The sequence below is a fragment of the Esox lucius genome, chromosome 25, assembly GCF_011004845.1.
Source record: "Esox lucius isolate fEsoLuc1 chromosome 25, fEsoLuc1.pri, whole genome shotgun sequence".
Classification (NCBI taxonomy): Eukaryota; Metazoa; Chordata; class Actinopteri; order Esociformes; family Esocidae; genus Esox; species Esox lucius.
In genome coordinates, this window is record NC_047593.1 from 29,675 (window position 1) to 45,096 (window position 15,422).

Sequence of the window (15,422 nt, forward strand, 5' to 3'; positions counted from 1 at the left end):
TGGCAGACTGCGTCGTCGACATGGGATAGGACCTGTCAAACTGTAGGGGCCAATCATACGATAACAAGCAATATGTCTGGAAGGTACACTTAAAAGAACACTGTAGAAGCTGGAATTCATTTCATATGATACAGTCAATATATGCACTTCGCTCCTTGTCCACACAGACCGGGTAAAGTTTTCCGTAACACTGATGTCAAACTGACACTGATAGCCATGTCGACCTCTTGATGGAGCACTCGGGCAGAGTCAACTAAGGAACTCTGGAAACATTAGCACAGATTAGAGGGGCCTCTGGAAATATAGACAAAGATTTAGAGAAACGGGAAACAAGATGTGAAGCTACGTCACTCTGTGCCAAATTGGGTTGTTCAGAGACGACAATCATGACACATTTCTAGGATTTCAAGTGTCTCAAGTCGTACAGGTACGATCTCCAGCGCACAAGAAAGCGCAGGAACCTGTGCAGACAAAAGTTCAGAGCCAAGTGTGATACTCGACGGGAGGGGGAAGTTTCAAACAGAAACATTTATTGTTGTCACTGACAAGTTAGTGAGATGTCTTGATCATCGATTGGAAGCTTACACTTAGCGGAGCTCTTTGGAGTGCTATCTGCCAGAAAACGTCTAACAGTGAAATAAGAGTGAAGGTCAACGCACTCACTGCTAAATATGCATCGACTTATATATAAGCCTGGCGAATGAGGTGATCCAGCTCAGATCATTTCTGACCTGAAGGACAAAAGTGCCCAATGAAGATGCTCGAAACAATGATTAACTCGGATTCTGAAACATCCTTCACAATTGTTTTCATCGCACTTAAACCGCCTGTTTCATCACACTTACACCACATGTTACTAACTGTGAGGGAGAGCACTTTCTCCAAATCGGTCCAGATTAAAAAACGAACTACGGTCAAGGATGTGCCAAAAAGTGCCTCAACTCTCTCTCGCTTATGACCATAGAATCTTACCTAGTCAGACAGCTTGACTGCGATGGATTTGGTGGATTAGCAAGGAGGAAAATGAGAAAGACTCCTAAGGTAAGAAATCGTTTACTATTCTGACATTTGCTTTGTTTCATCTGAGTACTTTTGCCTGAAGTTATTGCTTGCATATTGTGGATCTAAGTTATTCTGCAGGGATAGTGATTGTGCAGAAAATCATGTTTGATAAGTTGTGTGTTTTTGGGCAGTGTCCCTTTCTGCATTGATTCCACTGTAAATCCTGAGTTATCCACAGGTGTATGTTTTGATGTACTACAGGCCTAAATATAGCAATTGGTGGTGAGGGGTTGCTGTTCGGGTGTGCGAACATAGTGTGAGTTTGGGGGTGGGGGGGGCCTCCAAAGACACTCGCTCCCAGGAGCCTTGTAGTATGTAGATCAGTCATTGCAAAAGACAAAAAGGCTGCATTAAGTTGTTATAACCTGTCTGGCAGTGGCCACTGATGTTGCACATGCATTTTATATTAGTTTGGCCAGTGTCAGATTTCTCATGATCTACAGTAAATTCATGAAGACACCCTCATTTTAAAATGTGGAGCCATGAAGAGAGTGTATTATAAACTCATCTCTCTCACCCACCCGCTAATGTGTGCACTTTCATTTATTTATTGAATAGGATAGTGCTTGGGCATGAATTAGGCCTACCTGGCCTGTCTACATGTGTAGGGCTATAAAGGCATGTGTGGTGTGTCTGATAGTAACCTAGTAATAAAAATGCACGACCCTCAGCAAGTTAGAGTGCTTACATTTTATCACCTCACACACACAACATCAACAGTGTTTTAGGCTATTTATTGCAATGGAGAATGATATAATGAACAGCACTAGACTAACCACTATACTTTGTAGCATACCAAAAAAAGCTTCTGATCACGTTTCCTCCTCCCTCTATGCAAATACCTGTCCATTCCATTACCATGGAAAATACCCAGTCGAAACAGAGCTCAAACAAATCAATTATATTTATCCTAAAAGACATGCAGCTACGAGGAATGCATGCAGAAAAATATGTTATGTTGTGCACAATACATGATGTGCACAACATAACAGAGAGCTGAATTATGAAGTTATTACAAATTAGGAAGTTATTATAGACAATCGACACATCAAATAGACCTATCATCAGCTAATAAGGCACATATAATGCGCATGCAACGCGTGCATCCACAGGTCAGTACCGGTAAGAAATACTACTTTAACCCCTGATCGTCGGATGAGTGACTTCAAAAAGCTCTTGCCAGTCACTGAAGTGTTCCTGACTACTTGTTTTATTTAAAACTAGAAGCACTGAGCCATTCACACCTACTAGAAGTGCAGTCAGGGGTCATTCTGACCCATGCATGTTTTAAATAGGAGAGCGTTGCTGACACACAATGATCGGCAGATGACGCATATTGCGCATCTATCCAATGCCATGTTCGTAAAGTCAGGTTAGGGACCAAACCACTGTTGAAAATCATTGAAAACCTTAGGTCCTGCCATTCATGTGGATGTTACTTTGACATGTACCACCTACCTAAGCATTGTTGCAGACCATGTGCACCCTTTCATGGCAGCTGTATTCCCTGAAGGCACTGGCCTCTTTCAGCCCCCTGCCACAAAGCAAAAATGGTTCAGGAATGGTTTGAGGAACACAAAGATTTACAGGTGTTGACTTGGCCTCCAAATTCCCCAGATCTCAATCCAATCGATCATCTGTGGGATGTGCTGGACAAACAAGTCAGATCCATGGAGGCCCCACCTCGCAACTTACAGGACTTTAAGGATTTGCTGCTAAAGTCTTGGTGCCAGATACCACAGCACAAATTCAGAGGTCTAGTGGAGTCCATGCCTCCACGGGTCAGGGCAGTTTTGGCAGCAAAAGGGGGACCTACACATTATTAGGCAGGTGGTCATAATGTTATGGCTGATCAGTGTACATTGTGTGTTTATAGCAGCACTTAACTTAGGATGAAATAAGAGCAGGAACTGACATTTGACAGACTGTTCAGCAATATAGCCTACGGCTTACATTAAGGCTTGTTACTAAAAGAAACCATAATGCTGTTAGCCTAACATTATACACTCACCTAAAGGATTATTAGGAACACCATACTAATTATATACCATAAAGGTTTATTAGGAACACCCCCTTTCGCCTTCAGAACTGCCTTAATTCTATGTGGCATTGATTCAACAAGGTGCTGAAAGCATTCGTTAGAAATGTTGGCCCATATTGATAGGATAGCATCTTGCAGTTGATGGAGATTTGTGGGATGCACATCCAGGGCACGAAGCTCCCGTTCCACCACATCCCAAAGATGCTCTATTGAGATCTGGTGACGGTGGGGGCCATTTCAGTACAGTGAACTCATTGTCATGTTCAAGAAACCAATTTGAAATGATTGGAGCTTTGTGACATGGTGCATTATCCTGCTGGAAGTAGCCATCAGAGGATGGGTACATGGTGGTCATAAAGGGATGGACATGGTCAGAAACAATGCTCAGGTAGGCCGTGGCATTTAAACAATGCCCAATTGGCACTAAGGGGCCTAAAGTGTGCCAAGAAAACATCCCCCACACCATTACACCACCACCACCAGCCTGCACAGTGGTAACAAGGCATGATGGATCCATGTTCTCATTCTGTTTACGCCAAATTCTGACTCTACCATCTGAATGTCTCAACAGAAATCGAGACTCATCAGACCAGGCAACATTCTTCCAGTCTTCAACTGTCCAATTTTGGTGAGCTCGTGCTGCCGCATACTGGACTGCCGCATACTGGATGTTTTTCCCTTTTCACACCATTCTTTTTAAACCCTAGAAATGGTTGTGCGTGAAAATCCCAGTAACTGAGCAGATTGTAAAATACTCAGACCGGCCCATCTGGCACCAACAACCATGCCACGCTCAAAATTGCTTAAATCATCTTTCTTTCCCATTCTGACATTATTTGGAGTTCAGAAGATTGTCTTGACCAGGACCACACCCCTAAATGCATTGAAGCAACTGCCATGTGATTGGTTGATTAGATAATTGCATTAATGAGAAATTGAACAGGTGTTCCTAATAATCCTTTAGGTGCGTGTATGTCTCCAATATGAAATACTGTGCTGCCTGGATATTTCAATGGTTTTATCAGTTGAGTTGGATCTTTACCCCAGATTTTGCTTCAGCTTGGACGATAGGCTACTACCGGTAGGCAAATGTAGGCTAATGATCTACGTCGACTGATAAAACCTTTGAAAATAGTTCATATAACCATTATCACATTTCACAAGGATAATATATGGTGATGTTTTTCAAAGTAAATTAACACATTGTGTAAGGCCTCAGGGGGGAAAATGGCACCAATAATTTGCTATTCAATAGGCTATATGGGCCTATCGAAACCACTGTGAAAAATTGACAATTTTATTGATCAATTGAATGGGCGGAGCTGTTAGGAAAACTGTATTCACAGTACAATTTCTTTAGCGTTTAGTGCTATAAAGTAGCGAGTGGGTGGCTGGAGTTCACTGCATAAACGGGCAGCTACACCATTAGAGCGGTTGCACGGTTTGGTTGGTAGTGTATTTCCTTACAATGTCCTGAAGGGCACACTATATGGCTCAGCAAGTTTAAGACTTGATACAAAAGCAGTTGATGAACTGCTATTCCATACCAAAGCATGCAGTCATTTCACATAGTACATGCCTAATAATCCAGACAAATTTGGCATAAACCTCTGAATTGCCACTGAGGTCGAAATAATATATGTTGAATGCACTTCCCTATCTGGGAAAAGAAAATAGCAGGCCGATACTAAAGGTTGAAAAGTTTTGAGTGCGGAACTGAAGCATTTAATTTGTAGTGGTCTCTTAATTTTAACCTTTCTGTTCCTCACTCAGAACCTTCCTTTTTTTTCCCGATCTGCATATTACCAATTCTCCAAGGGTATGCAAACTATTGAGCACAACTGTTTATATGCTGTTTAAGACCAAGATATGTGGGGAAGCACAAAGACATTTGGAAAGAACAAGAAAGACATACTATATTTTGTGAATAAACATGGAACGCTCCTTCCCCTCTGATAAATATTATATTTTGTGAATAAACAACAAGGACCACTTTTCCCTGACTTGGGTCCATTATTATTTGGCAAAAGAGCAAGAAGCTAACTGTCCGGAGGACACAGCGTCCATGATTAACCCAAAAATTATTTTGGATTTGTCAGACCACAGAACGGTTTTCCACATCACCTCAGTCCATCTTAAATCAGCTCTGGCCCATAAAAGGCTATATATAGCTTCTTCTTTGCTTGGTAGGGTTGTAAATTAAGCCATGAAAGTTAATGCTAACAATTCCTACAGGTGTACCAAATTTCGCAGATTACATAAACACCTATCCAGGGTCAGAAATGTACACCTGCCAAGTGCCAAACGCTTTGCATTTGGCAAATAAATCACAGAAAGAAATCCGCCACACTGGTGGGTAAATGTTTGTGCCAGAATAGTAATGTAATAAAATCTGTCAGGTTGGCTAGCAGGAAATGACTCATTTGCATTACTCTGAAATCCACCCTTTACTTCAGTGAGAAAATATGTTAACTTTTTAAGGAATACAGTACTAAGGATCAAAGTTGGCTGTCCGATAACCAAACCAGTCTTTACAAAATCATTTTTTGGATCTTGGGAAGAATAGTCTGCTAGCTACTAGCTAGCGCCGGAGTAAGATAATTGTTTCTGTACTGACAGTGAAACGGTAAGGATATTTGAAGCAAGAAAAATCTCCCAGACTGAAGATTCTACTGTGTCTATAAGCTACATTGCCTTGCCTGTAAAAACCATGAAAAAAAGCAAAATAGCATAACTCTTCACCTCCCAGGTTAGAGGCAACAAATGGAAACTACATTAGCAAGGTGACCAACAAAGCCTGAATCTTTCACCTTTTAATAAAATGTTAAATATAATGTAATGCCTCGTTATAATATCTCAATACCTCACAAAAAGGAAAGTCAGGACCGGTAAGGTCCTATATGCAAGGTTGCCAGATCATTGACAGTTAACAGTGAAATCTGAGGAACGCTGTGTCTTCTATACAACCCTCTCTCTAAATCTGCCTTCCCAAGCTCATGGGTGGGAAACCTACATATCTGGCAATGTGAAAAAAAAAAAGTTTCCTCCTACAGTCACATTCGCAGCAGTATAGACTATTTAGCGAACGAGCGCAAAATTTGGATTTACCATGCTGACACACAGAGGCGGTGCAAGATTTTAGAAATGCAGGGCCGCCTTTGAGTTTTATATGCAAGAAAATCCCTGGTAGTGTATTTAAAATGGTTTACTACATTTTAATGAAATAAACTGCAGTGAGTTTAGTTAAACTTTAGGACTAGAGACAATCATCCACTAACGTGCATGGGAAAACCATGCATTTATGCCATTGTCTGTTCAATTTCACATTCACAAACATAAATCTGCACATTAAGCTAGCAAGGGCATATATTTGTTGCATCTAAGCAAACTAAACGTACTTCAGGAGACAAGATTATTAACGCCAACGTACATAAGCAGCCAGACGTTGTTGAATTCATGTGGACCTAATGTAAATAATGTACTTCCATACATTCACAGAAATAGCTAAATGAAAATACAATATTAAGCTACCTCCGAGTTGCTAACACAGACAGGTTGCCATGAATCCCTTTGAGTCATGCGAGCATGGCATGTCCTGCAAAAGGCGTAAACAAAGCAATTTGTGGGTCACAACTTCCTGGTATTAGAGACTTAATAAAGAAAAATGTTAACCAAGAAATTGAACTGCACTCCTGCTGTTATTTTCGACTAGCGTGGGTTATTGAGATACACTAGTTGGTGCTGAAATTGCCATGATGGCTGCTTTTTCTGTTCTTCTTGCCAAGGCGTAACATGATTGTGATGTATGCAATTTTTCTTCTGTACAATCAATACTACCGAACGTGTTGAAAATGGAAATCATTACCAATGGCACCAGTGGTTCCCACCCCTAATTAACATCCCATCATACTCTGTGGCATTGCTGACCCGACTAAGAATGACTGGAAAATATATACTCCAATTCCAATTGGGTGCCATTGGTAATGATTTCTGTTTTCGTTCGGTAGTATTGATTGCACAGAAGAAAATTTAGGAACCTCCCAATTCAATTTTAATTCTTGGCATTACGATTAGATTTCAAATTGATTCGCAATTTAATTAGATTCCCATTCAATTATGATCAATAAAACTTCTAATTGCATGAAAGGAGAAAGTTAAGTATTTCAACTGGAGTTTTAAAAGCTCAAAAACTGAACACCAAATACAGAACATAATAATACAGGCCAAGGCTAGGCTAAGTAAGCAGTAGTAGGCCGGCCCGCAATATTTTGCAAACCGCCCCCAATATTGTCAATTTGTGAGAAGATCTAATGCATTAAAACACACAAACTCAATTCCTAATTTGTCAACCCCAAGTACCATGACTAGTCTACTTTGTGTGCACCATCTTACTTGAAGGAACTATTTAAAAATATACATTACCTCTCCTCTCCCGGTGCATGCGGCCACCGCCTCCGAAGAACATGTCAAAAATGTCCATGGGGGATCCAAAACCCCCACCACCTCCACCTCCTTCTTTTATGGCTTTCTCCCCTCCTCGGTCATACACCCCTCTCTTTTGGGAGTCTGACAGAACCTCATATGCCTGGGAGATCTGCTTAAACTACAAAAAGAGAAAACAATTCTTAGAGGGCACTGTATTAGAAAATCTAAACCAGGGGCCGTAATCACAAAACATTTTATCTTACCACTAGGAGGACTCCTAAACATCACTACAAGTTCCTAGCTAAGAGTTTCCTCTTAAAACCTAGTCACAAAGCTGCTAAGAGCAACTTTTACAAAGGAAAGGGGAGGATAAGTAAGCTAAGGATGATGTCGTTTCCCATCAACAAGCTTACTTTCTATGCCCACAGTGATTGGCTGATAGGGAAGAGGTCTTCATCAGTGTCATCAAAGCAATACTGTAGAAGGATGTCATGTTGCCATATTGAAATGAAGATAATCAAATAAATATGTAGGCTAAGCGTCACCGATCAAACAGCAAACCAAGAATGATATAAGGACTATTCAAAATAGTCCTTATATCATTATAAATAAGGTTCAGCTAATTGTCAACCACTCACAAAGCTCGTAAAGAAATGCGCATTCATCTTATGATGGTGCAATAATGCATGCAATTGTGTCCCATCTATAGCACCAACTATACTGGGTGGTCGAGCTATGGCCATGAAGTCAGCTTTGTTTGTTTATAGTTGGCGAACATCATGAGAAACCCAAATGATTTGTTGCACAATATGGGGTCTGGGGAGGGCATTTATTGTTTGATATAAAATTCTACTGACAGATGACTGAGATATACGTAGTTTGTCTGTGCTGCATAGCAGTGTAGTGTTGTCAGAACCTTCATCTCTGATGATGCTGGTGAAGTGACAGCCTCCCTGACTAGCTCTAGTGTGATCATAACACCCTCGCGATTACGGCGATACCTTGTTAAAAGCTCAGTATCAATAAATGTTTCCAAAATATTGACCTGATTACGAGGCAGATTGCCGATAGCAGCTCTTTTAGGATTGTTGGTGACTTGGTCTTAGTGACTACTCCTTACTCCACAGATTTAGGAGCAGGTTTTAGCCCTAAAACGCTTTGTGAAAGAAGAAAATGTAAGATCAGTTACTCCTAAATTAACAAGTTAGGAGGCACTTTTAGCCTTAAGATGTTTTGTGAACACGGCCCCTGAAGTGGAAGGGTAGTCGGGAGTTTAGAGCATCTGACCATTGAAAGAAGGACTGCTATATCAAATCACTGAGCAGACTAGGTGAAAAATGGGTCATTCCATCCCTGAGAAGTGGGTTAACCCAAATTGACAACTGTATAAACTCTATGACAAACTATAAATATACATGGACAAAATTACATAGATGCAGCAAGTCTTGCTTCTTACCACTTAGTGTTGGTGTAATGCCATACCAGTCCACGGTATTGGGATTGTGTCGTTTTAGCATGAAGTGAACCTGCGCATGCATGCTATCTTGCTCGTGGCAATATCTGTGGAGTAGCCTGTTGCCACATCTTAATTCGCTAAGTCCAATCTGCAGAAATACTAGCCTAGAGAATGTGGCCAAGAAAGTATAACATTTCAGAAATGTTATAGATCAATGACTCTTGGAAAGACCGGGTGTTAAAACTATTGTTAAATTTTAGTGAATTACATTTTCCATTTAGTGCTACATAGTAATAGCCTATAACTTTTATTTTGAATAGGCCTATTGACTGCGGTGAATTAGCATACCTATTTTATGTTCTATTGATTTTCATTCAGTGACATGTTCATGAAATTTTCTGAAATGTATTGTCAATTTTGTCAAATTACATATTGTAAGACAACATGTGTGATAACGCTGTAGCTCATTCAAAAACACATCCTCTAGGTCTTAAAAGTGAGCACCTTTAAAATAAATCGGCATATTGTAGTGTATGGTAAAATAAGCAATGTCGAATGTGTTGCTTAACGCACATGCAAATAGGGCTATTGTTAGTCTTGTTTTCAAACTATGGACATGTCCACTGAAAGTGCTACGTTTAACCTAGAAGTCCTATCAGTTTTTAGGATTTTGACACTTGCTACATCCGTAGCATATAAGCCTACGAAGTTGCATGAAACAGTTTGCACATTCCTGTAGGTAATTCATATTTATTGATAATATTTTTCCCATGTATTTTAGTTGACACTCTACCAGCTTTTGTGAAATAGCATGGTATTTCTCCAATTCAAGCGCTAGGCTGTGCATACGCATGGGCTGAAATTTGCCCTGTATCAATTGTGGGTACCCACAATTGATACAGGTCCCTTGGCCCTTTATGGTATCAATTGCGCGTAATCTTGTAAGTATAAAAAAAATGAAATCTCAATATTTTTTGTATAGTGTGTGATGACATGAAAGCCAGCTGGACTGTCCTCTCTTATTTAAAAGGGGATGTCCTCCTGATTAAAACGGTGCTCAACTGAAAAGAAAAAAAGATCTGAAGCAGACAGTAATCTGCACATATAGTATTTTTCCATATGGAAACGTAGGCAGGCTCAGTGTTTGGAAATTAATGTGTATTTCTGAAAGTGTGAAAGCTAATGTTAAATGTTATAGGACAATTATGATTAGCGGTTTATTACGGATGTCTGTAAACAGCGACATTGTAGTAAAGTTTTCCAAATTAAGGATGACGAATTAAAATCCTCAGATATTTTCCTAACCGATTAGAGAAAAACTTGCACAGATGAGGATAAATATGAGAGGCAATTTTCGTAACGGGTCAATTTAATCTGCTTAATTACAAAAAGACCCTTGTAAGGCTGGGTAGCCAAGAAAATGGCATACAAAGAACATTGCTGCGTAGCATTATCATTCACTTCCATATAACCACCCCACTCCCACCCTCAAACAAACATTCACGCAAGTGCAATATTAGTCTACATGAGAAAAATGAAAACCTTAAAAAAAAAAAAACAATAACCTGGTTGCATAAAAGTGTGCACACCCTCTTATATCTGGGGATGTGACTGTGTTCAGAATAAACCAATCACATTCAAACTTATGTTAAACAGAAGTCATTACACGCAAGCCATCATTAAGTGACGGATTAATCACAAATAAAGCTCAGCTGTTCTAAGTAGGATTTCCTGACATTTTCTCAGCAGCATCTCAGAGTAAAAGCTGTGGTCCGCAGAGAGCTTCCAAAGCATCAGAGGGATCTCATTGTTGAAAGATATCAGTCAGGAGAAGGGTACAAAATAATTTCAAAGCATTAGATATACCATGGAACACAATGAAGACCGTCATCAAGTGGAGAAAATATGGCACAGAGGCTACCAAGAACTGGACGTCCCTCCAAAATTGATGAAAAGACAAGAAGAAAACTGGTCGGGGAGACTTCCAATAGGCCTACAGCAACATTAAAGGAATTTCTGGCAAGTACTGGCTGTGTGCTACGTCACAACAATCTCCCGTATTCTTCATATGAATGGGATATTGGGTAGGGTAGCAAGATGGAAGCCTTTTCTCACAAAGCCTGGCTAAAGTTTGCAAAAACAAAACATCAAATTCCCCAAAAGCATGTGGGAAAATGTGTTATGGTCTGATGAAACCAAGGTTGAACTTCTTGGCCATAACACAAAAACACTATAAATCACCTCAAAGAACACCATACCCACAGTGAAGCATGGTGATGGCAGCATCATGCTTTGGGGCTGTTTTTCTTCAGCTGGAATCGGGGCCTTAGTCAGGGTGGAGGGAATTACGAACTGTTCCAAATACCAGGCAATTTTGGCAAAAAACATTTTATCCCCTCAAAGATCTCAGTTTGTTCACATTATAGGTCACATTAAAGGAAAATGTTCAGACATGATTTCTCTCTCTCTCATTCTGTTACATCACAATAACCTGGCAGGGGTGTGTAGACTTTATATCCACTGTATACATTAGGATTATTTTAAAGGGTACACATTTGCAACTAAAATTTCAATTACAGTATATACTGCTGACCAAAACATGACCACCTGCCTAATATGCTGTTGGTAGTTCTGACCCACCAAGACATGGACTCCACAAGACCCCTGAAGGTTTCCTGTGGTATCTGGCACCAACATATTAGAAGCAAATCCTTCCAGTCCTGTAAGATGCCAGGTGGAGCCACTATGGATCGAACTTGTTGGTCCAACACATCCCCAGGCGCTCAATCGGATTGAGATCTGGGGAATTTGGAGGCCAGGGCAATACATTCAACACTTAATCATGTGCCTCAATCCATTCACAAAGAATGTGCGCAGAGGAGCACTGGCACATAATCCTGCTGAAAGAGGCCACTGCCATCAGGGAATACAATTGCCATGAAGCGGTGTACCTGATCTAGAATGATGTTTAGGTAAATGGCATGTGTCAAATAAAACATGACATGAAGGCCCAGGCCCAGGATTTTTCAACAGAACATTGCCCAGAGCATCGCACACCCTCTACCAGCTTGTCTTCTTCCCACAGTACATCCTGGTGCCATCACTTCCCCAGGTAAACGGCACACACTTTCATGGCCATCCATTTCAAGGGTGGAAATGGGTCAGCATGGGCACTCAGTCTACCCAGCAGGGTGTGATGCACTGTGTTGACGTATTCCTCCAATATCAATCTATACAATTTTGTGACTTGTGCCACAGAAGACCTTCTGTTGATTTGGACCAGACGAAACAGCCTTCACTGCCCTCCTGACCAACCCTCTTTTGCTGATTTGTGGTTTGTCCCTCCTCAGACAACTGTTGGATCTCACCACTGCTGACTGGGAGTACCCCACGAGCCTTGTCGTTTCAGAAACACTCTGACCCGGTCATCTGGCCATAACAATTTCACCCTTGTCAAAGACATTCAGGTCTTAACTCCTGCCAATTTCTCTTGCATCTAACACGTTGACGACGAGAACTGGCTGTTTGCTTACCATGTAATCGACTCAGACCTTGATGTGTCATTATTCATTATTTGCTGAGTAGTAAATGTTTTGGCTCATCAGTGTACCAACAAAAATAAATTAGATGAGAATCTAGGTGAAAGAAGGGATAAAATAGTGACATAATTATGGCTTTCATAAACCTATTGGTCTGCTTGCACAAAAGGTGACACATTTCATTGTTCTGTTCACATTTATTTTGATACAATGCATTTTTGTGCAAGAAAAAGTGTTTGAAAAGTGTTTGTGTAATGGCAGAACAGTTCCACATGGGTTTTTGGGCTGATTTCAATATAAAAAAATAAAAAAAAAGTGTGGGACAAAAAGCAAAATCTGAAAACTTTTCTTCCACAAATGTGCATTGTTTGCACAGAACATTTGTATTGGGAGTATCACTCCATATGGGTGTGTTATGATCAGAATTCAAAGAAAATATCTGATTTTGCTTATGAAATTACTTTATTGGGCATTTTCCCCTAAAACAATACCTTATAAGAACCTTAATATGCATGCTTATATTAGCTGAGGTACTTTGGAATAATTTGATGCCAAATACACAATGATCGATTTGCATTACATATTGTTTATAAGCCCAAATATAAAAGTAGTGAAACCCAAAAATAAGCTCTAGCCCTGCATAGCTTTTTTTTTATTTCCATTGGACAATTACAAACATGCAAAGACTCAAATAATCTGAGACATTAAATATTGCTGTCCAACAATGATTCCTGACCAAATTTACTGAGCATGAGCAATTACAAAAACAATTGATTGATGTAGACCTAAGAATTTACCAAAGTGCCTCCACTAAGTTTTAACATGGGGTGTGAATACATGCTTGTTTATTAATTTGGAAAATGTTCTGTAACTTTCCCTGAAGGGGAATGCCTTTTATATTAAAATTCAATCCTGAATGGTTATGAATGACCTAATTTTTACAGTTTCTCTCTGTTGTGTTTTCTTACAAGAATATCCTGTACTTTTACAGCTTTTTACTGGTGACTCTGCTGACAGACTTTCTATTGTATTTATTATAATTGTTTCTAAATTAGGCGAGAATAATGTGATTTAACTGAATAGTTAGTTAACTAAGCCAGTTAAGCAAAGAAATTACTGGTATTGTGCCTTCCTCAATTAATTGTTTTGCACATCGGCAGAATGGGTTCTTTCGCGTGTGGTGAGGATGTCTGTAGCCTACTAATCATTCAGCTCGTCTGCATAGAGCATTATTGGCGGCTCCAAATACAGTTCAATCAGTGTTTCTCAAATTGCATGCAGAAAATAGTACGAGCTAAATACCCTTACGAAAAAAAAATATGATGAAGGCTTATAATTGATGTAATCAGAAAAATAACAATACAGAAATAGGATTTAATAAGGATTTAAATCTGAATAAATATTTAACTACGAATGGAAAAGATTTTGCTTTTGATGGGTATGTCCCAGAAATGCACAGGTGAAAAGTGCCAAATTTAGGACCGTTTGCTGGCGATTTCTTTTAAACTTCAGCAAGCAGCTTGGACATAAGGTAATATTATGATACTTGCATCTATGACGAACACAACGATCTAAGTTTCATCCGGAATAAGCGCTGTTACATTTTTCATCTGTCCAGCCTACTTAGGATTAAACGCCTTGATCAGAGAATGCGTTTTCACATTACCCACTCCGGATTTGATCTACTGACTTCCAATCATTGGCTACACTTCTTATACCTACCGCACACAATTACAACATGGCAAAAAATTAAGTTGGTATATTCCACTCACTTTCTCCCCCTCCGTAGGGTTCTTGTCTGGGTGGTACTTCAAGGCCAATTTACGATAAGCTTTTTTCAGCTCATCTGGAGTGGCATTGGGCTTCACCCCCAACATGTCATAAAAGCCAGTTTCCTTCACCATTGTTGTTTGGACTGCAGAAAATAGAAAATATGTTCAGAGACAGTATTCAATTTCTCTAATGGGTTTGCGGTGAAATTAGCTATACTGTACAAGTCAGTTAGCAGTAAACAAAAGTTGAACAATGTAACTACAGTACCTAGCCTAACTCAAGCCAACGACCTAACCAGCAAACCCAAATATTAGAATAACTAGTCACTTCAATAAAAACAACGTGGAAATAGTTACATGACTGACACCTAATTGTCGTATTTAAGGTACCGTTAGATATTTAGGTTACTAAAGTTAACTAACAATACATAATGCAGATACCGTTACAGTAGCTAGCTAAACAGCTAACGAGAATCGACATTCGGACATTACATTTGCTAGCCGGACGTTAGAAACTAGCTTGTTGGTTACGAGTTAGTAACATTACTCTAAAGCGGAATTAAAAACAGGACAATGCGGTACGCTACCGATAAGTATAGCTTTTTCCGTAAAGAATAGGCCTTTATCTAGCTGGAACAACCCTCGTCCATAAGACGAACTTCTAGAACCTTCTCCTTGCACCGCCTACTTGACACTTCCCTAAGATGACGTCTCAGACCTGGGCCAAGAACTGGTAGTGGCTTAGTTTGCAAAACAATGCGTCATGCACATAGATAATAGAACAATAGATAGGCAGAAGTCATAGAACCATAAATAAATCAGAATGGAGAAAATTGGCAGCCATCTTACCTGGTAGCTGTTACAAACAAGCTACAATAGAAAAACATGGTAGAAGTGTAATTTCAACTATGTTTCCAAAAAAGCTGGGAAGGTGCATAAATGCAGAACGCAATGATACATAATGCAATGATTTGCAAATCATATATCCTTATATGTAATTGAAAATAGTACAAAAACAATATATGAAATGTTTTTTTTTAAAGTGAAATGTTTTTCCATTCTGGCTTGACACAGGATTGCAGCTGCTGTATCCTATATGGAAAATAAAAATATTTTTGCAATGCAAA

The 15,422-nt window shown here is 39.7% G+C and overlaps 1 protein-coding gene across 2 annotated transcripts in view; it reads right to left on the reverse strand.

Moving 5' to 3' along the window:
* dnaja1 (DnaJ heat shock protein family (Hsp40) member A1) overlaps nt 1-15,003 on the reverse strand; it is a 29,183-nt gene extending 14,180 nt beyond the window's left edge. The window contains exons 1-3 of one of the 2 annotated variants that reach the window (XM_010868280.4): nt 14,883-15,003; nt 14,296-14,438; nt 7,526-7,706 (exon numbers count right to left, since the gene is read on the reverse strand). In XM_010868280.4, coding sequence (XP_010866582.1) covers nt 7,526-7,706; nt 14,296-14,427 — 313 coding nt within the window. In that variant the 5' untranslated portion in view covers nt 14,428-14,438; nt 14,883-15,003. Of the gene's footprint in view, nt 1-7,525; nt 7,707-14,295; nt 14,439-14,787; nt 14,806-14,882 lie in introns of those variants that run through there. The other variant, XM_034291151.1, reaches the window with a different exon arrangement.
* Between the last annotated feature and the right edge of the window lie 419 nt (nt 15,004-15,422).